General features: G+C 41.9%; 1 protein-coding gene across 4 annotated transcripts in view; it reads right to left on the minus strand.

Moving 5' to 3' along the window:
• Window positions 1-492: 492 nt before the first annotated feature.
• DNMT2 (DNA methyltransferase-2) overlaps window positions 493-19,022 on the minus strand; it is a 42,804-nt gene continuing 24,274 nt past the window's right edge. The window contains exons 5-11 of one of the 4 annotated variants that reach the window (XR_015694422.1): window positions 18,816-18,938; window positions 18,332-18,722; window positions 2,885-2,975; window positions 1,818-1,899; window positions 1,673-1,737; window positions 858-1,486; window positions 500-771 (exon numbers count right to left, since the gene is read on the minus strand). Coding sequence is in view for 2 of the 4 variants with exons in the window: in XM_087697512.1 (XP_087553638.1) it covers window positions 1,363-1,486; window positions 1,673-1,737; window positions 1,818-1,899; window positions 2,885-2,975; window positions 18,332-18,722; window positions 18,816-18,938 (876 nt within the window). In the remaining 2 variants the exon portion in view is untranslated. Of the gene's footprint in view, window positions 1,487-1,672; window positions 1,738-1,817; window positions 1,923-2,884; window positions 2,976-18,331; window positions 18,723-18,815; window positions 18,939-19,022 lie in introns of all 4 variants that reach the window. The other 3 variants (XM_087697512.1, XM_087697511.1, XR_015694423.1) reach the window with 3 other exon arrangements.

Below are 19,022 nucleotides of genomic sequence, written 5' to 3' on the forward strand. Positions count from 1 at the left end.
TAGAGCTAATTAGGTTTAGCTACAAACTTGTCATATAGATTAAGATGTGTCGATGAACCTCACCGCACAAAACATAAGGTGGGAAACCAAAAAGTTGCTTGGTTAAAGTTTGAAATATAATGGTTTTTTTATATTTGAATTTTTCTTTGTTTAAGATTTAACTCATCACTTTGTACAAACCTAGCAATAATACCAAAAATGACAAGAATATACGAATAGCATGTAAGAAAGCTAGCACAAGTCTCTTCGTTGTTTTATAATTATAGGGGAAGGTGTCATTCCCTCATCTTTGTTAGAAAGACATGGACTTTTCTTTGCTTTTCTTTACTTTCGTTTACTATTGATGATGTTAAAAAAGGAACAAAAGGAGATTCAAAACTGGTGAAATATCGTATATAAAAAAGATTAATTCTACTTGCTAAAGTGAAGCCTCCAATGACAAGAGAGGACCAAACGAACAAAACTTTATTAGTTGTAAGTATAACAATTATTAATTTTACATTTAAAAATAACGACTAATAATAAATTGTGTAACGACAAATAACTAAGTAATTAAATATGTATGTATGATTTGTCTCACATACACACAAACAATGGGGTTAAAGCTTTTCCGCTGCTGCTGCTGCTGCTATTGTCTCCGAGCAGAACTCGAGGTCGTCGCCTTGAGAGCTGGTGCCGCCGGCCCAGTGCTGCTTCACGACTATTGCCTGCTGGCCGTTGGCAGCACGCCACGGTGCACAAACTCAAAGTCCACAAAGCATCATGATGGGCCTAATACAACCAACGATGATAAGCCAGCGATGAATGTCTTCTTTAGATTTAGTAATCAGATCAAACGCCTTGAAAAGTGAAACAACCTCAACAAACATACACAAGGAGTTGTGCAAGGTTTTCCTCGCCTTCTTTGAGCAATAATCATCGACCCTGAGGACCAGCACAAAAGCTTGCCTTTGGCAAACCCAAGATGTGGTTTCTGTTATACAGTATGTAGTGGTAGACTTATCCTTGGCTATACAAGGAGCAAAGTAGTGCCTTTTTCCCCCCCAGCAAAGAAAATTTCTATCAATAACACCTTGGAGGAAATCCCCGTTGCATAAAATACAAAGCACAATGAACTCTATAAAGAGAAGTACATCACAAGTACACTGCTTGTGTGAACAACCAATCTGGTTGGCTAAAGATGTACTGCACTCCACACTCTCACAATTTTCGCCTGTGATAAATATTCTATCAAATGGCAATCACACTAGAAATGTCAATTTTGCTTTGCAGAATGTGTACAATGTCATGTATGAACCTCGTTTTGAGTTGTCCTGCCCTCAAGTGTCTCTATCTGTGCATGATCGGCTTTAAATAACGCCATTAAGAGGGTGAGTCAGTATCATATGAGGCTTTGTCCAATCCATCATCATTTTTCTCTGTGATGAGGTAACGCAGTAAAGCTGCTGCAACAGCCACACTCAGGCTATTTCCTAGTAAGGCATACCTGAAGCATAACAGCATGAAACAAATTGGGTTACAGCTACAACCATACAGTTTTTGCATGATATACCAAATCCACACTTCAGAGAAACCAAAGAGTCAGCTAGTATGAACTCAAAAGTAAGGATGATGGATTGCACTTCTTGCTTTTAAGGGTTATTCATTTCATCATAAAACTCAGAAAACTGACCTTTGCTTCAAGCCTACATTGTCTGGGAAGTTGAAATTCGGTGGAAAAGAGTGAAGATTGGCAATCTGCAGACATCCATTCTAAATAGTAAAATCAGGGACTCATCAAACCTAAAGTACTACACACAGTTTACTGATCCCGTTACCTCTCTTGGAGTAAAATATCGCAATTTCAACTGTTTCAGCCAGCTTTTGCTCTTTGTCATACCATACTTTGCACTACATTCTCTAGAATTGTCACCAAGCAAGTTCTGTTAGTCACAATAACCACCATTAAGTACCACCTATTTAGATATTATATTAAACAGAAATGAGGATCCTTACTTGTAGAGTGAAGCAAAGAACAGTGAGACTGTACAACAGTCTTTAAGTTAATTATCTGGAGAGTGTGAGATCACATGGACATTGAATGTTTTAAGCATGTGCCTCCTGAACAATAGACACAGCGTGATTCATGAAACATTAAAAGCATTCAATTGCAGATCCCGTCTGCGCTAAATATGTAACTAACTAGGTGATAAAATTAGGAATCTCTTTGTGGAGGTTTAATAGGTATTGCCTAATATGGAATGTTTTGTATTTTGTAACCCACTTCTAACTACATCCTGAGTGTAAATTTAGCAGTTGGGAACATAGATAAAGCATACAACAAATAAGATTAAGGTTTGGAATGTAGATACAAAAGCTCGAGTGTGCAGTACTAAGCTTAAAATTAGTTTACCAATTCTTTAAGCATTTGATAAATTTAGAGTTGAAAATAAGGGCCATCCTTATCCTTCTGACAATCACAGCCAAATATCAGATATTTCAGCCTTCTCAAACCTTAAAGAAGAAACTTGTGCCTTAAAGAATGGCACCCAAGATAGAGGACAGGTTAAACAACAGAGAGGAAAAACCTGGAGGTTAAAGAACAAGGGCCACACAGCTTCCAACAGAAGTACTTCATAAAGAAAGGAGAACAAAAGGAAGAGGAAGAAAACAGAAAGAAAGGACACATCTCAGCACATGTGTCATGTGTTACTTACAAACAATCAGTTATGCAGAACTCTGCAAAAGGAGATGGGGACTAAGACTTTAAACAAACTTCAAATAGTTTTTGTGAAAGTACAAGTTATTCTATGTACAGCTAAGCCACACCTACAATTTTCATCAGTTGGCAAATATCTGAAGGTTTGTTCAAAAATATGTGTGATTATATAAGGTGCATTCATACCTAGTTGCTAAAAAAGAGCCAGTGCCTTTTACAAAGCGCCCATAACTCTTTGTGAAGCAGCAGCACCTCTTAGAGGTTGGCGTGACTATATCTGTAACAGCACTAAACTGCTTTATAATCCGTACACAGTTGTTAGTTGTATCTTAGCTTTTCATTACTCTAGCATCAGCATTCTACATAAAATGATGTCTACATAAAATGATGAAACAAACAGAATGAAGTAAATTACTAATACTATTTTGAGCCTCTTTACCTGCAGTGCTCTTTGCTAAATAAAAGCCATTTCAAAAGTGTGCTGCAAAAGTTCAAAACCAGCAAAGAAGCTTCCTAGTTTTTGAAAAGCATGCTTGTCATTGACTACTTCTCATACAAAGCTTGGCGTGACACCAACAATTGTTTCTCTATATAGAGTAAAGAAATAACATATTCTGTATCTACTTGTTTAGTCAATCGCCCAACAATATTATCCACTTGTTTTTTAACTCACCCAACAATATGCAATCAACCCTTTTTTTGACTTCCCCTCCACTCCCCTCACAGTCAATGTGGTTAAGGTTTGAGCTATTTAAAAGACATAGATTTCATAGACCTAGCAAATGCTCAACAAGATGCAGCAACTACAACAATCTCCCTCTGAGACTGATAAAGAATTGCTTCACACAGAGTGAATATAACTTGGGGAATTTTTCCAGACCAGGACAAAAAAGGCACAAGCAGGGACAGCTATGACTATTGAGACCACCAGTAAGATAGTCAAGCAAAGAGAGATTGAATCAAAGTAGCAAATCCCTTACACATGCCCAACAAAGTATTGTATTCGTGGGTGATTCAATTGCCCCTTTTTCCCTCCGCAAGATCGCTGAACTTAAAGATCAGAGTCATCAAGGTCTTGTGTCCAGCTCCATTTTGCTCATGAGCAGTTTGAGTCCAAAGCACCCATTTTTGGCACACTGACCCACCTGGGTCCAGCATGCTTGTGCACACACACTTTTTGTTAAAACAACAAAACGTACACCTGCATCCGCACATATATGTTGCATATGTTTACAGTGTTGAGATTAGAAATGTGTTACATGCTGATTAGCCTCTTAAACAGCCCTGAATGCTTATTCAATGAAAAACCCTAAAACGGGGCACGGTTTGAGAGAGTTTCTCCAAAACCCTAATTTGGGTTGGTCCATCCACATCTATAAATAGACAGGCTGCCCCCATTTAGTCTCCATCTCTTCAACGCAGGTTTCTCCCCCTTGTGTGCAGATTTTGGTCATCACTCTCCCAGCATGTAGCAGTCCAGCCTTCGTGATTGCTGCCACCATTCCATCTACCCCTCCAGCTGGCTGGCAACTTCTTCCATGCTGCCACCTGCTGCCTGATGACTATCCATTTGCTGTGTTTGGACCTCCACTGCCATCACCAGCCCTCAAACACCCTGTTTCTGCTTGCATTTTCCCTCCAGCTGCCCAAATGCCGAGTGTTCTTCATCAGGCAACTGCTCCACACTTGCATTTGCAGTTTCTGACTGCCACTTGTCATCATCACCCCTCCACTGCTGTGTTTTACAGCTTCCAGCTCCCGCCAGTCTCCTCTAGCATCATCCTTGCTATCGCCAACTTCCCTAGCCTCCCTTGACATCTGCGTTTGACAATTTCCTCACCTCCAACACTCCAACTGGTGGTCAAAACACTTGGGATCCATCTCTATTGGACATCTCTCTCTGACACTACTGTTTTGCCCTTGGCACACTCTATACTCTCTTACATTCATTTACAGTATTCATTCACTTCAGAGTTGTGTTCTTCTCTCTCTTCTTTTACTTGTGTTTGTTTCTATGTTCGAGTTTTGAGTTTTGCACGTCTGTGTTTGTACCGTTGTGTTTTTGTCGTGGTCATACACTGTGTGTTTCCTCAATGCAAACCCTAGCAGCTACTCCACAGTTTTCATCACATGGTATCAAAGCCGGTGCTCTTCTAAAGAGTATCATGCAGATATTGTGGAGTGCTAGGTTTTGTGCGACGCACATGAACCACTCATATCCAAATCACAATGTCCCAGTCGCCTTCTTATCAAGACCCCATGATATCATATCAAGCGTCTCCATCAATGAAGGCCTTGAGGAGGCATTATGGACTCCGCGAGGAAGACGACATCCCACCTTCAAAGTCACCTTCTTTGCTTTCTCTTGTTCTAGATTTCAATCTCATGACAAAGGAGTTTGAAGAGTACTTGCGCATCACGTATAGTTGAACTTACACCCCTCCTACTAGTGTTGCTACTCCATTCCGACCACTTGGTGAGGCTGGCCACCTCTCCAATCATGGAGGACATACAACATTTAGGACAATTGATGACCCATCTTCTCCGTCTCAGCCATGTTGAGAAACCACATCGTTTCATACGATTTCCCTTCTTCATTCCCATTTTTGGTTTCAACTTCCAGCCCCAAAAATGCTTTATAGGATCTTTTGAGAGTATCAAAGCATCATACGAGAGACCTCAGTAGGCGAGACTCGAGATTGTTCATGCCTATATATACGGCACCTCCCATTCATTCTTCACCCACTTCTTTCACTCACTTCATGAGACCATCATCTCTCTCTCCTCTCCTTTCACTATCTCCATCCCTGTTGTCATGAACCTATCTCCAGCTTCCTTGGGCTGCATTCATGGTGGCAATGGCTTCTTCCTCTCCAATTGGTGACCATCCCTTCATCATGGTGACAGCATTTTAAGGGTGGATTTCTTGCGTTTCACATCCTTTGCCCTCCTTCTTTAGCTGGCGTCCACCACCATCATCCAAGCATCAGATTTTCAGTCCCTATCCTCTACGTTTGCTAGTCGAGAGGCTGTATCCATTTGTGTTTGTTGCATTTCGTGTCTTCTATATAGTTGGCGACCTTCATCTCCGTCAAGAGCCAGCATTTGGGTTATTCTCTCTTATGTTTGGCAGCTCACACTCTCCAGACATTTGCATTTTGGTTCCTGGACACTTTCAAGCCATCACATGTCACTCTTCCAACTAGCACCCCCATCTTCAAAGATGGCCTACATTTGTGTTTTCAATTTCTGGCTCTTTTGTCTTCTCCGATGTCACTCCCCAGCATTTGGCGTCAATCTTCATGCTTGCGTTTGCAAACTCAGAGGCTCCTCATCCTCCGACAGCAGTCTTCCTACTCCAAGCAACACCAATCTTCATCCTTGCATTGGGGATTCAGAGGCTCCTCTTTGATGGCAGACTCCTTGTCCAAGTGACACCTCATCATCCCTACGTTTGTAGACTTAGAGGCTTCTTTAACAATCTCCCTACTCCAGGGCATCCTTCGTGCTACGGCACCCTTGTATGATATTTCATTCATTCATCTGAGTTTCATTTCTCTTCTCTTCTCAATGTTTGTCATACACTCTCTATGTTCCTCCCTAGAAACACTATTGTCTCTCTAGTTGCTCAGTCATTTCTTGGTATGGTATCAGAGCTAGAGACACTCAATGAGCCACGAAGATCCTCTGCATCAGTGAAGGCAAAGACAGGTTGCAAGTTTGGTATCAACATCTGATTTCCTTACCATTTCCGCTACGTAACTAGGAGATATCCTTTTTCTCCCTCCCACCCTCTCTTTTACAAGTTGGCACTACGAAATCATGGCATCTCCACTATCTGATTGCCTATCTATTGGGTGCTTCTACTACAACAAGAATGGTCACACCCCCAAAGATTATCAACATCACCCTTTGCTCCTTACCCCACTAGAGTATATGCATCTTTCACTAGGCACTCCTTGTGTTGCCTCTCCTTTTTGGGCCACAAAGATTGTCCTACATTGGCTCTCAACTTACTATGCTCAAGGCAATAAGCCGCATCCAACTCGCACTAAGTCCTTATGAGAAAATGAAAGCTTTCAAACCTCACGAGACTACAACTCCTCCTAGAGACTACCACACTACGTGGAAGTTTCACCCACCCACTTTCGGGTCTAGTGACTGCCACGGCCCACATCTTCTCCACAGTCTACTCCATTGAGAGCCCGCAATTGTTCCCCGCCCTTGGCTCACCCTAAGCCTTCTCCTTCTACCCCACCCTCTTCTCCTTGAGTTCAAGAAGACACCTCTGGGAGCTCACCGGCTTCTACTTCTTCAGAGCCCCAAATACCTTCTTCGGCACGACTAACGATACTTCCTTTGTCATCCAACACCTCGGAATCTGTAATCTATGAGTTGGGGTCCCTATCTCTCTCAGAGGGGACTCCAAAGGGGGATCTTTTTTCTTTCACCTCACAGGGGGCATCTTCTCTCTCTTCATCTTCAGAGGAGAATCCTACTCCTCCCATTTCCAAGGGGGACCCAACTACTCTCAAAGTTCCTCACCCACCATCCTTTACTTTCAAGGAATGGCTTTCTTTCGAGTAGTCATTTCCTCTACTCCTACCCAATCTCAAGAAGATCTATCTTCGATTGGGGCCCTTGGAATTTCAAACATGACTTTATGACTAGGCCTTCGTATTCCTTCCAACATGGTGGAACGGAGCTAGTGGCTTCTCACCCAAGGTTGTGTTTCAAGTTCTACTACTCATCCAATCTCCTAACTATCTTCACATGTCTCCTTCTCGATGGCATTCTCAAATTACAAGATGCATCATCTTCTTCTCTTCACCTAGCTCCTCTTTTGTGCTTCTTTTTGGGCCTAAAAGGGGGTATTGAGAAACCACATCATTCCATACAATTTCCCTTCTTCATTCCCTTTTTTGATTTTAGTTTCCAACCCCGAAAAGGCTTTCTAGGGTCTTCCAAGAGTGTCAGAGCCCCGTAGGAGAGACTTCAGTGAGCAAGACTCCAGACTGTTCATGCCTACACATACGACACCTCCCATTCATTCTTCAACCACTTCTTTCACTCACTTCGTGAGAGTCATCTCTCTCTCCTCTCCTTTCACGGTCTCCATCCCTGTTGCCATGTGTCAGTCTCTAGCTTCCTTGAGCTGCATTCATGGTGGCAGTGGCTTCTTCCTCTCCAATTGGCAACCATACCTTCATCATGGCAATAGCATCCTCAAGGTGGATTTCTTGCATTTGACATATTCTGCCCTTCTCCTTCAATTGGCGTCCATCACCATCATCCAAGTGTCAAATTTTCAGCCCCTATCATCTGCATTTATTAGGGGGTTGTATCCATTTGTGTTTGTTGCATCTGGTGTCTTCTACACAACTGGTGACCTTCATCTCCATCAGGTGTCAACATTTGGGTTGTTCTCTCCTACGTTTGGCAGCTCACGCTCTCCAAATATTTGCGTTTTGGTTCCTTGCCACTTTCCAATCATCAAGTGTCACTCTTCCAGTTGGCGTCGCTAGAGACCGCCTACATTTGCATTTTCAATTTATGGCTCTTCCGTCTTCCCCAACATCACTCTCCAACAACTCATGTCAGCAGTCTTCAGGCCTACATTCTCAGACTCAAAGGCTTCTCATTCTCCGATGGCAATCTCCCTACTCTAGGCATCACCAATCTTCATCCTGCATTGCGGAATCAAAGGCTCCTCTTTGACGGCAATCTCCCTGCTCCAAGTGACACCTCATCATCCCTGCATTTGTGGACTCCGAGACTTCTTCGACAATCTCCCTGCTTTGGAACATCCTTTATGCAGCAACACCCTTGTATCAAATTCACCTCACTATTTCATTCATTCATCTAAGTTTCACTTCTCTTCTCTTCTCAGTGTTTGCCCTACACACTCTGTGTTCCTCCCTAGAGACCCTACTGTCTCTCTGGTTGCTCAGTCATTTCTTTACAAGCCAAGCCCAGCGTCAAGTTCGTACAACCCCTTTGAGTCATATGAATCAAAACCCTCTCCTGTTTCTCCTTATGGTGTGCAAGATCCAAATGATTTTCTGTATGTAAACTTCGTTAGAGGGGCATTTGAAGTAGACATCCTTCATCAGGTATATCTACATCTTCTATTTCATTTGAGCATGTAAGCCACTCTTCTCAAATTTCTTCCATCCCACCCTCTTCCAACCCACACCTCGATTTTCTCTCTTCTTTATTCCAAAACCTTGGATTACACTCCACATCTACATTCCCCCTATTGGGATTCGGAACCTCCATTTCCGCTCCTAGCACATTATCATTCTCCATTCCATACTCACACTTTCCTACCACTTCACATCATGGTGCATCATTACAGGAAATGCCACCCTTTAACAATGTGCCATCCACTTATCCTTGAGCCACTTTGCACCATGGGGCTTTGTTGCACGGCATACCCTTTAACACAGTTCCCTCCACCTTTCCGCGAGCACATCATTTTCCACTGAGATGGTTGTGATGGGCACCCTCCTCACAACCCCCAATCACACACATCCTTTGACCTCTCAGACCCAAGGATTTCCCTCCTCGGCTTACGATGCATCATCACACTTTACATGGGTCACTCCTATGTAGGGATTCCCATCCTCTGCTCCACGTGTCCCTATCTCTCCCACATGGGCTCCTCATGCGGTTACCATGCCAATGCCTAGCCAATCCATGTCCAAATTCAAATCCACTATGCACACATTCCACATGCAAGTGTAGTCCTCCACCCTATCCATCTTACTCTCATTACACCCCTTCAAGAGATTGCACTTGACATATCAATCTCAATTTTGAGCTTCAAGAGTTTTCCATTAAGGAAGGTGATGATTTAAAAGTCAAGTTGGCCAAACATCCGCAGTTACTCCAAAGTTTGCCGCTATTGGCTCCCTGAAGTCAAAACGCCGATTAGGTCACATGATTGAACAAGTTGCCTGAAAAATACTTCTATTTTATCTAGCCCATCATCTCACTGTCCAGATTGCTGACCTTCTACGACTTTGAGTGTCAATTCTTGCATTACGCAAGGCTGCATGACCAAGTCCACAAGAAATCCTCTACACATACTTACTCATAGGAGGGACCGATTGCATTTGTGAAGATATGCTAGGGTTTGCATTGAGGAAACACAACATGTACAACCAAGACTCAAACAGAGACAAGCAAAACTCAAACCTTAAACGCAAAACTTAAAACTCAAACATAAAGACAAAAACGGAGAGAAGAAACTCTGAAGTGAATAAATGTTGTAAATGAATGTAAAAGAATACAGAATGCCCAAGGGCAAAGCAATAAAGTATTGGAGAGTGACGTCCACCGAAGACGGATCCCAAGTGTTGTGACCACCAATCGGAGTGACAGAGTGAAAGAAACACCAAACGTTGATCACCAGAGTGTGAGAAGACTTAGGTGACCACAGAGAATGATGCCTGATGATATGGGCGAAGCAACAAAACACACTAGTAGAACGTCGTATTAAAACACCACAATAGAGAAGCAAACGAGATGATGGTAGCTGTCGCTAAGGCTAGACCACCACATGGTGAGAGATTGATAGCTGAGATCTGCACACACACAAGGGTGAGACACTTAAACAGAAGAGATGAAGCTAAATGGTGGGAATTCCATCTATTTATAAATGTTAAAGGGTGCCTCAAAAAATTACGGTTTTAGGGGACCATTGAAAACTCTCTCGAACCATGCACCAAACTTGCATTTTGCATTAATTAAGCATGTTTTGGGGCTGTTTAAAAATGTTAATCAATTGTAAAGCATATTTTAGCTCAACAACATATTCTTCACAATGTAAAACCAACAGTGGCAAGAACTCACAAGATGCGGAGGCAAGCCAAATCAAGGGTCACTCCCTTTCTTCAAATTAAAGAAACAAAACCGATATGGCAACAACTCCCTAAGAAAAGCAGGTTTTGCACACACTGTGAGAGATCATGCCATGTGGACGAGGAGTGTCGTACCAAGGTCCTTCTTAAGTCTTCTAATGCTTTTACTCACACACACATACACACATTTGCATCATTGCATTGTTCCTTCACTTAGCTTTTCATTTCAGTTTTGTTTTGTTTTTTGAAGCATCTCATTACTGATCTTTGTGCTTGCAAATCTTTATCTCTTTTGCAAGATTTCGTTTTCAGTACAGGACTAACATACAAGTTTGCACTACTCCTACCTGGACTAGAGACTTGGAATGTGCGCCTTTTCATCCATGGTTTCATCCTAGTAGTTTTGCTCTTCTACCAACATGGAGGCTTCCTCTCTTGAGGCAGGTCATGCAACATCTCTCTTGATGCTATCATGGCAGTGACTTCTATCTTGTTCTTCTAGTTGGGATGCCTCCTCCCATCATGGTTCTCACTTTTGCATTGCATGATTTCATCATCTTTGTAAAGGGTGCTTGGGGGCAAGTGAACAATTTTTCCACAAGGGACACTTCCAATGGCACCTACTGCATAAGCATTTCATAGCATGTAGCATACTTATTGTGCATAGCACCACTAGATGGATCCTAAGCTGTTTCTACCAGCAATTTATACACTACCTATGACACCACCATTACTTCATCACCCTTCCCTCGTCATCAACAGCCTTGAGTGGATGGGTAGCTTGTTTATTTGGTGATGGGTTGGACCTAACCATCGCTTCTCATTCTCTCAGATAGTACAATTACTTAATCAACTGCAAACTTGTTAGAATTTGTCAATTCTATGGGCAGTGTCCAATGTTTTAGTCTTTAGTTCCTTTTCAATTCTTAGTGTGAACACAACTAAAGTTATAAGTTGTGTCACCACTCTTAGAGTTAGAGTTGAGTCAATTAACTCTAGTTGAGTTAAAGCTAGGTCTATCTTAGACCTATCTTGTACCTTTCATTCTCATTTTTACAATTAAGCAAGTACACTCTACTATTTTGTGTCAACGCACTCTCATTGTCTCTCTTTTCTCTCCTCCATAGCTGGCTGTCATTTTCCAACATTTGATATCAGAGCAAGGTTCTACGTGCGGATTCAGTTCAGCCACTGTTAGTCGATGCCACTCCGCCTAAGGTCTTATTGCTGTCAGCCAACTCTCTGCTTGAGGAAGAGAAGGATGAGCTGCTGTTGTTTTCAGCCTGCACACAGCCCTACACGCAGTCTCGTACGCAGCTTGCACGCAGCCTAAGGAGCTACTGTTTTGGAGGAGCTGCTGCTATTTTCAGCTCTGCCCTTATTTTCTCACCTCTGCCCATCATATTCTCAACCTTGTCTGCGATTTTTTGCAAACCCTAAAAAGTGCAAAAACCCTAATTTTCAAAATTGGGATTTTTTCAAAATTTTTGCAGATTCCCATCTATTTTGGCCATCTCTTTCTGAATCTCAGCTTGTGCTGCCCAAAATTTGCAGTTCTATTAATTTTCGCTCCCAGAGTTCAAATTGACATTTCTTTGACATTTCAGCCAAAAATTTTAGGGCTTTTGTCCGATTTGTAGTTCGACATGAGAATCTTCATTCGAAACGCTAACATTGGACAATTTCATCAACATTTGTGCAAGAAATTTGGGGCTCTTCGTCCTAGAGGCTCCGAGATGCATCACGAGGCAGATTCCAGTTGTTGTTTGCTGTTGGCATGCACCCCGAGGTGACATTACTACATAAATTTAACCTGTAAGGTACAAATTTCTTCAATTTCTTTGAAATTTTAGGAAGAAATTTGGGGCTTTTGCCCGACATGCATTCCAAGGCAACAAACAAGTGGTATAGCAACATTTAATTGCTGTTACAATCAAATTGAGCAAAAAAATTTGAAAAATTTTAGTAAAGATTGGCATTAAGTTGCTGTAATTTGTACTTTTTAGGGCATGTATTATGAGGCAGGTGTGGTACAACATTGCATTGCTATTATTTCTTGGCTAAGTGCTTATTTGGGTCAAAATTGAATACACATTGACATTTGTGTGACAGTTTGGTACTTGTTGCATAATCCCGAGAGGACTTTTGGTACTTTAAGAAGTACAATCTATACTTTAGCAGAGAAGTATTTGGCTGTAGATTTTTGTTCATTACTGAAAGCATGGCACATCAAGGGACTAATGATTAGAGCATATCCTTGGTGTCCTCACTCAGGAGGACAAACTTCATAGATCAAACTACCCGTTGTGGAGTTTTATGGTCCGCAACCTTCATGTAGCGAAGAACTTGTGGCACTATGCTACAGGTGATTTGCAACAACCAAGAGGTCTTACACCTCAACGTAACGCTAGAGGACAGGTTGCTAGTGTTGTTGCCCCTCCTCCCCCTCCTACTAAGGATCAAAGGAGATGGGACTCAAAAGATGCACACGCACTTTCTTTGATTGCCTTGTCAGTGAAAAGATCGATCATTCCACACATCCAGTCTTGTAAGACCTCAAAATCAGCATGGGATGTACTTGAGCGTATGTTTGCAACACATAACGAGCCTAGAATATCTTATCTTTGTAGAGAGTTGGCCAATGTGAACATGGATGAGGGTGATAGCATGACAGATTACCTTACTCAGATACAGGATTTACGCGAGCAGCTGCTCAATGTGGATGAAATCATTCAAGATGTTGAATGGGTAAGCATCACACTAAACTCTCTACCAAAGTCATATCTTGGTTTCCACCCCTCTTTGATGTTGTCTTTGGGGGGGAGGGGCAGCAGCCCCTTATATTTGTGGAGTTAGAAGGCCTCTTGTTGCAAGGGGAACACACTCAAAAGAATGTTGCATTGCATTCAGAACATATGAATATACTTTCCAAGTTCAAAGGCAAAGGAAAAGTCAAGCAAAATGCAAAAAATTTAGCAAAAGGGTGATGCTGGACAACCATCAAATAAGGTTTTCCAAGACACAGAGAAGTCTAAAAAGAAGGGGAAATGTCATTATTGCAAGAAGCCATGTCACTATATTGATGAATGCCGTAAGAGATTAGCCAAAGAGAAAAAAAGGACTCCGATTTGGCTGTCCAAGAGACATCAGCCAACAAATCTACTAATGGTGATGCTTCAACCAACTTTGTGGAGGAGGACTATGCATTTCTGACTTGCAATTATGATTCTTCAACGGCTGATTCAGCATTTAACACTGTTAAAACATAGTGAACATGGTATTTTGACAATGAAGCTTCAAAGCACATCACTTCTAGGAAGTGTTTGTTTTCCTCTTTCCATTCAGCCCGTGCTAGGAAACATGTTACACGTGCGAACAGCAGCAGTTATGATGTTTGTGGCATTAGGGCAGTCAATATTACTGTTGCAGATGGTTCTGACTTCATGCTTCTGGATGTCTTGTTTGTGCTTGGCATTACAAAGAACTTGTTGTCTATCTCTACTTTTAACAAGTATGGCTTTCACGTCATCTTTGAGGATGACAAATGCATTGTCAGAGACAGGGAGATGGATTATGTACTCAGGCTATCTAGGACCCTGTATAAGGATTTGTTTTTGTTAGATACATATGATGCAGTCTCATGATGCTTTGGTAGTCACTACTCTATTGTCGGCTATGCAAAATGCAGAGCTATGGCATGCCCGCTATGAACATATGAGTTTTGGGAGTTTCACGACCGTTTAGAGGTGTCATATGGTAGATGCATTGCTTCCACTAGACTCCTCCTCCTCATGCATGTGAGGGATGTATTTTGGGCAAGATGCATAGATTTGCCTTCAAAAAGGATGGTGCAGTGTGTACTGTCCAAAAATTGCAGCTTATTCACTCTAATGTTTGTGGTTCCATGAGGACACGTGCACTTGGAGGTCATCTTTACTTTGTTACATTTATTGATGACTATTCTTGGTATACATGGGTGTATGGACTGAAAGCAAATTCTAATGTGTTTATGCATTTTAAATATCTTGTTGCAAAGCTTGAGGCTGAAACTAGCTTGAAAGTACACGCACGGATAGAGGGGGAAAGTACACGTCTCATGCTTTTGAGACATATTTGCTTGAGCATGGCATTACACATCAAGCCACTGTTAGAATGACTTCTCAACAGAATGGTATTGCTGAAAGCAAGAATCGCACTCTTATGGAGATGACTCGTATGCTCAAAAGCAAGGGGCTACCTCATAGATTTTGATTAAAAGACCTTCATTGTGCAAATTATATGTTGAATCGTGCACCCACTAAGGCACTAAAGACGATTACCCCGTTTGAAGCTTGGCACGACAAGAAACCCAAGGTTGACTACTTTTGGGTGTTTGGTTGCATAGCCTATGCACATGTTTTGAAAGAGCTTCGTGGGAAGATTGATGACAAGGTTGTAAAATGCATATTTACTAGCTGCAGTTCGGAAAGCAAGGGCTATCGCTTCTATGACCCATGCACAAAGAAAGTTTTTGTCAGTAGGGATCTCATATTTGCTGAAAATGCTGCATTTTCACAAGATCACTTTCAATGCTAGCCACCATGACATTGGTGATATCTGTGAGGATCTCTTGCCACTTTCTTTGAAGTTCGTGCTGCTGTAAATGGCTGGATAGACATAATACAGCAAGCTATTGTTGCACCATATCCACCTAAACAGCAAGGTATTGATGATGGTTTGCCACATGCAGTGGAAGATGCAGTACAGCATGAAAGGGCTGCTGTAAATGCAGCAAAAACAATCTTGACATGGCTGTTATAAACTCTCCAAGAGAGTAAAATGAATGCTCCTTTAGCTCAACGCACTAGAAGGGCTACTAGACATGCAACACATGATGCAAGAGAGAGCCCATTTGGCTGATTTTACAGAAGTAGATGATTGTGATGAGCATGTATTTATGAGCTCACTGTTGGATGATGATGAGCCTACTTCCTTGGACAAAGCTCAGCAAGATGTACATTGGATGCAAGCCATGCAGGATGAGTTAAGACTCTATTGCCACTGACTCTAGATGGGATCTTGTGGATTTACCACTTGGTAAGAAAGCCATTGACACAAAATGGGTTTTTAAACTCAAACGCAAGGCTGATAGTACCATTGACAAGTACAAAGCACAATTGGTAACAAAAGGCTATGCATAGAAAAAGGGCATAGATTATAAAGAGACTTTTGGTCGGTGAGATGTGTAATTGCTATGGCTACAAATTATGGTTGGAAGGTACACCAATTGGTCATTAAGATAGCATTCTTAAATGGGGATTTGTAGGAGAATGTTTGTTTCACAACGTCCATGATTTGTGGCTAAGGATGTTTGTTTCACAACGTCCATGATTTGTGGCTAAGGGGAAAGAGCACATGGTATGCAAGCTAAACAAAGCTCTTCTTTATGGTCTCTAACAAGCTCCTCATGCATGGTACTCTAAAATTGATGTATATTTGGCCACCAAAAGATTCAAAAACAATCCAACCGCTCCCACTCTATACATTAAGAATAAAGGGGAGGACTTGCTAATATCATTCTTTATGCAGATGGCATGCTGCTCACTAGACCTTCAGAAGCAAAAATTGCAGATTTCAAGGCTGAATTAAAACATACATTTGCTATGTCAAATATGGGTTGTCTACACTATTATTAGGGGATTCAGTTCACCCAAAATAAGCATAGTATCATCATGTCACAATCACAATATGTCAATAAGCTGTTACATAGGTCTAATATGCAAGATTACAAACCTATGTGCACTCCTATGGAGCCAGGCTTAAAGCTATCTATCTATGCATGATGGTGAAGAGCCTACACAAGAAAATGTTGCAAACATTTTCACCAAGGCACTACCTCATGAGAAGTTTGAGGCTTTTTGCAACTCCTTAAACTTGCTACCCTTTGCTGATTGATCATTCCTATACTTTACCACATTGGCATTGCAGGGGAGTGTTAGAATTTGCCATTTCTTTGGGCCGTGCCCAATGTTTTAGTCTTTATTTTTCGGTTCTTAGTGTGAATACAACTAAAGTTATAAGTTGTGTCACCACTCTTAGAGTTAGAGTCAATTAACTCTAGTCAAGTTAGAGCTAGGTCTAACTTAGACCTATCTTGTACCTTTCATTCTCATTTTTTTAGTTAAGCTAATACACTCTACTCTTTTGCTTCAACACACTCTCATTGTCTCACTTTTCTCTCCTCCATAGCTTGCGGTCATTTTCCAACAAAACCATCTCTTACAACGCCCTTTTTTGTTTAAAGTTCATTGTGGTTCCATCCACCTTTACAAGTCTTAGTAGGCCACTAGGTAGCCAACAAGCACCCTTTGTCCGATGCCCTATCCTCTCTAGGGTGACTACTTGGACTCCCTTGGTGAGATAGCCATCGCCTCTGTAGTCTGGGTAGGCCACTGAGCAGCCACCGTGCACCCTTTATTCGATGCCCTAGTTGCTTTGGGGTGTGACGCCTTGGCATAAAACTAGGTTGGCCTTCCTTTCTAGTCCTATTTTGGGCCTAAGAGGGGTGGTTGAGCTTAAAAATGCATTATATGCTGATTATACTCTTAAACAACCCCAAAGCATGCTTATTTAATGAAAACCCTAAAATAGGGTGCGGTTCAAGAGAGTTTTTGTGAAACACTAATATGGAAGGCTCCGTCCACATCTACAAATAGATAGGCTGCCCCCATTCAATCTCCATCTCTTTGATGCAGGTTTCTCACCCTTGTGTGCAAATTTTGGCCATCAGTCTCCCACCACGTGGCAGTCCAGCCTTCATGACTGCTGCCATCACTCCATCTACCCCTCTAGCTGGCTAGCGACTTTTTCCATGCTATCGCTTGCTGTCTAGTGACTATCCATTTGCTGTGTTTGGACCTCCACTACTATCACCAGCCCTTAGACACCCTGTTTCTGCTTGCATTTGCCCTGCATCCGCCCAGGTAACAGATGTTCTTCATTAGGCAGCTGCTCCACAATTACATTTGTGGGTTCTAACTGCCGCTTGTCATTATCACCCCCTCCACTGCTGCATTTTGCAGCTTCTGGCTACCGCATGCCTCCTCTAGCATCATTCCTACTGGTCACCAGCTTCCCCTTCATTTGACAGTTTCCTCACCTCCAACACTCCGACTGGGGGTCACAATACTTGGGATCTATCTTCGATGGACATCACTCTCTGACACTACTGCTCTGCCCTTGGGCACTCTGTACACTTTTATTTATAGTATTCATTCACTTCAAAGTTGTGTTCCTTCTCTCTCCCTCTGCTTGTGATTGTTTCTATATTTAAGTTTTGAGTTTTGCATGTCTATGTCTATATCGTTGTGTTTCTGTTGTGGTCATACACTATGTTTCCTTAGTGCAAACCCTAGCAGCTACTCCACAGTTTTCTTCACATATAGTGTGTGCATTTTTACTATCCCTCACCAAGGCAATGAGTTGTGAGTCCTTAGCCTATATTATTGTGGCCAAGAGTGTGAAAGACTCGTGTTGTCTACTTTCATGGTATCATTCCTCATCTGTGAACTCCAAGATCCTCTGAGCAACTACAATGCAGCTGAATTTTCATAAAATTAACCTGATTCTACCAAGAAGGTTAACTTTCCGCACATTCCTCCACTTGAAAATTCTTTATTTATTTGGTCAAGAGAGCAAGGACATCTGCTCTTGTACAAAAACTTACAAAGAGGAATTTGTTTATGGTCTTGATTTTCACATAAGGGAGTTTGCAGGGCTTTTCACTTACCAAATGCATCCCCCCACCGATCTATTAAGGAATCCGGAACCATATATTGTGCCAAAATGGGAATGTTGAATTGTTCCTCTTTGTTCTCCATAGCAGTTGTAGCTTTTCTTTCATCTTTGAGCTGGAAATTCGTATTATCAACATGTGTGCCTTCTTTGGCAGGTACATACTCCAAGTCCAAGTACTCATGAATGCATTTGCATGGAGTATTTGGCTCCAAATCTGGCTCCCGGAGCTGTGAGGCTTCATGCGAATCCCCTGCAGCTGCATTACTGCTTAACAACTCCATCTCTAACCTCACTTCAGTATTAGTTTGTGCTACAGGACCAGGCTTGCAAAGTATCCGGTTGTTAAGCTGAGGGTATACAAAAGACATTGTGTTTCTCTTTGCCTACAAGACAAACAAGAAGAATATATTGTTCAATTTAAGAAATGGATTCTTGAAACTTTTGATCCAACATTCGAGCAGTTCAGATTTATGTACCAAGCAAAAGTAACGTGGTCGAGAATAAGGGATGCCAAATTGAAGGGGAGTTAAAATGAACTCCTGCCATGCAAAGCCAGTATCCTTCAAAGCCTGTACTAGCCGATCATGAGTGACAGAATCCTGAATAACAGAAACGAGTTGCCCTTTTTCAGCAAAAATGCTTAGCATGCAGTCAAGGCAAAGAATTTACCACCACTGGAATGA

This window comes from Lygodium microphyllum, chromosome 17, assembly GCF_053477565.2.
Source record: "Lygodium microphyllum isolate KBCC chromosome 17, Lygodium_microphyllum_v1.1.10, whole genome shotgun sequence".
NCBI lineage: Eukaryota > Viridiplantae > Streptophyta > Polypodiopsida > Schizaeales > Lygodiaceae > Lygodium > Lygodium microphyllum.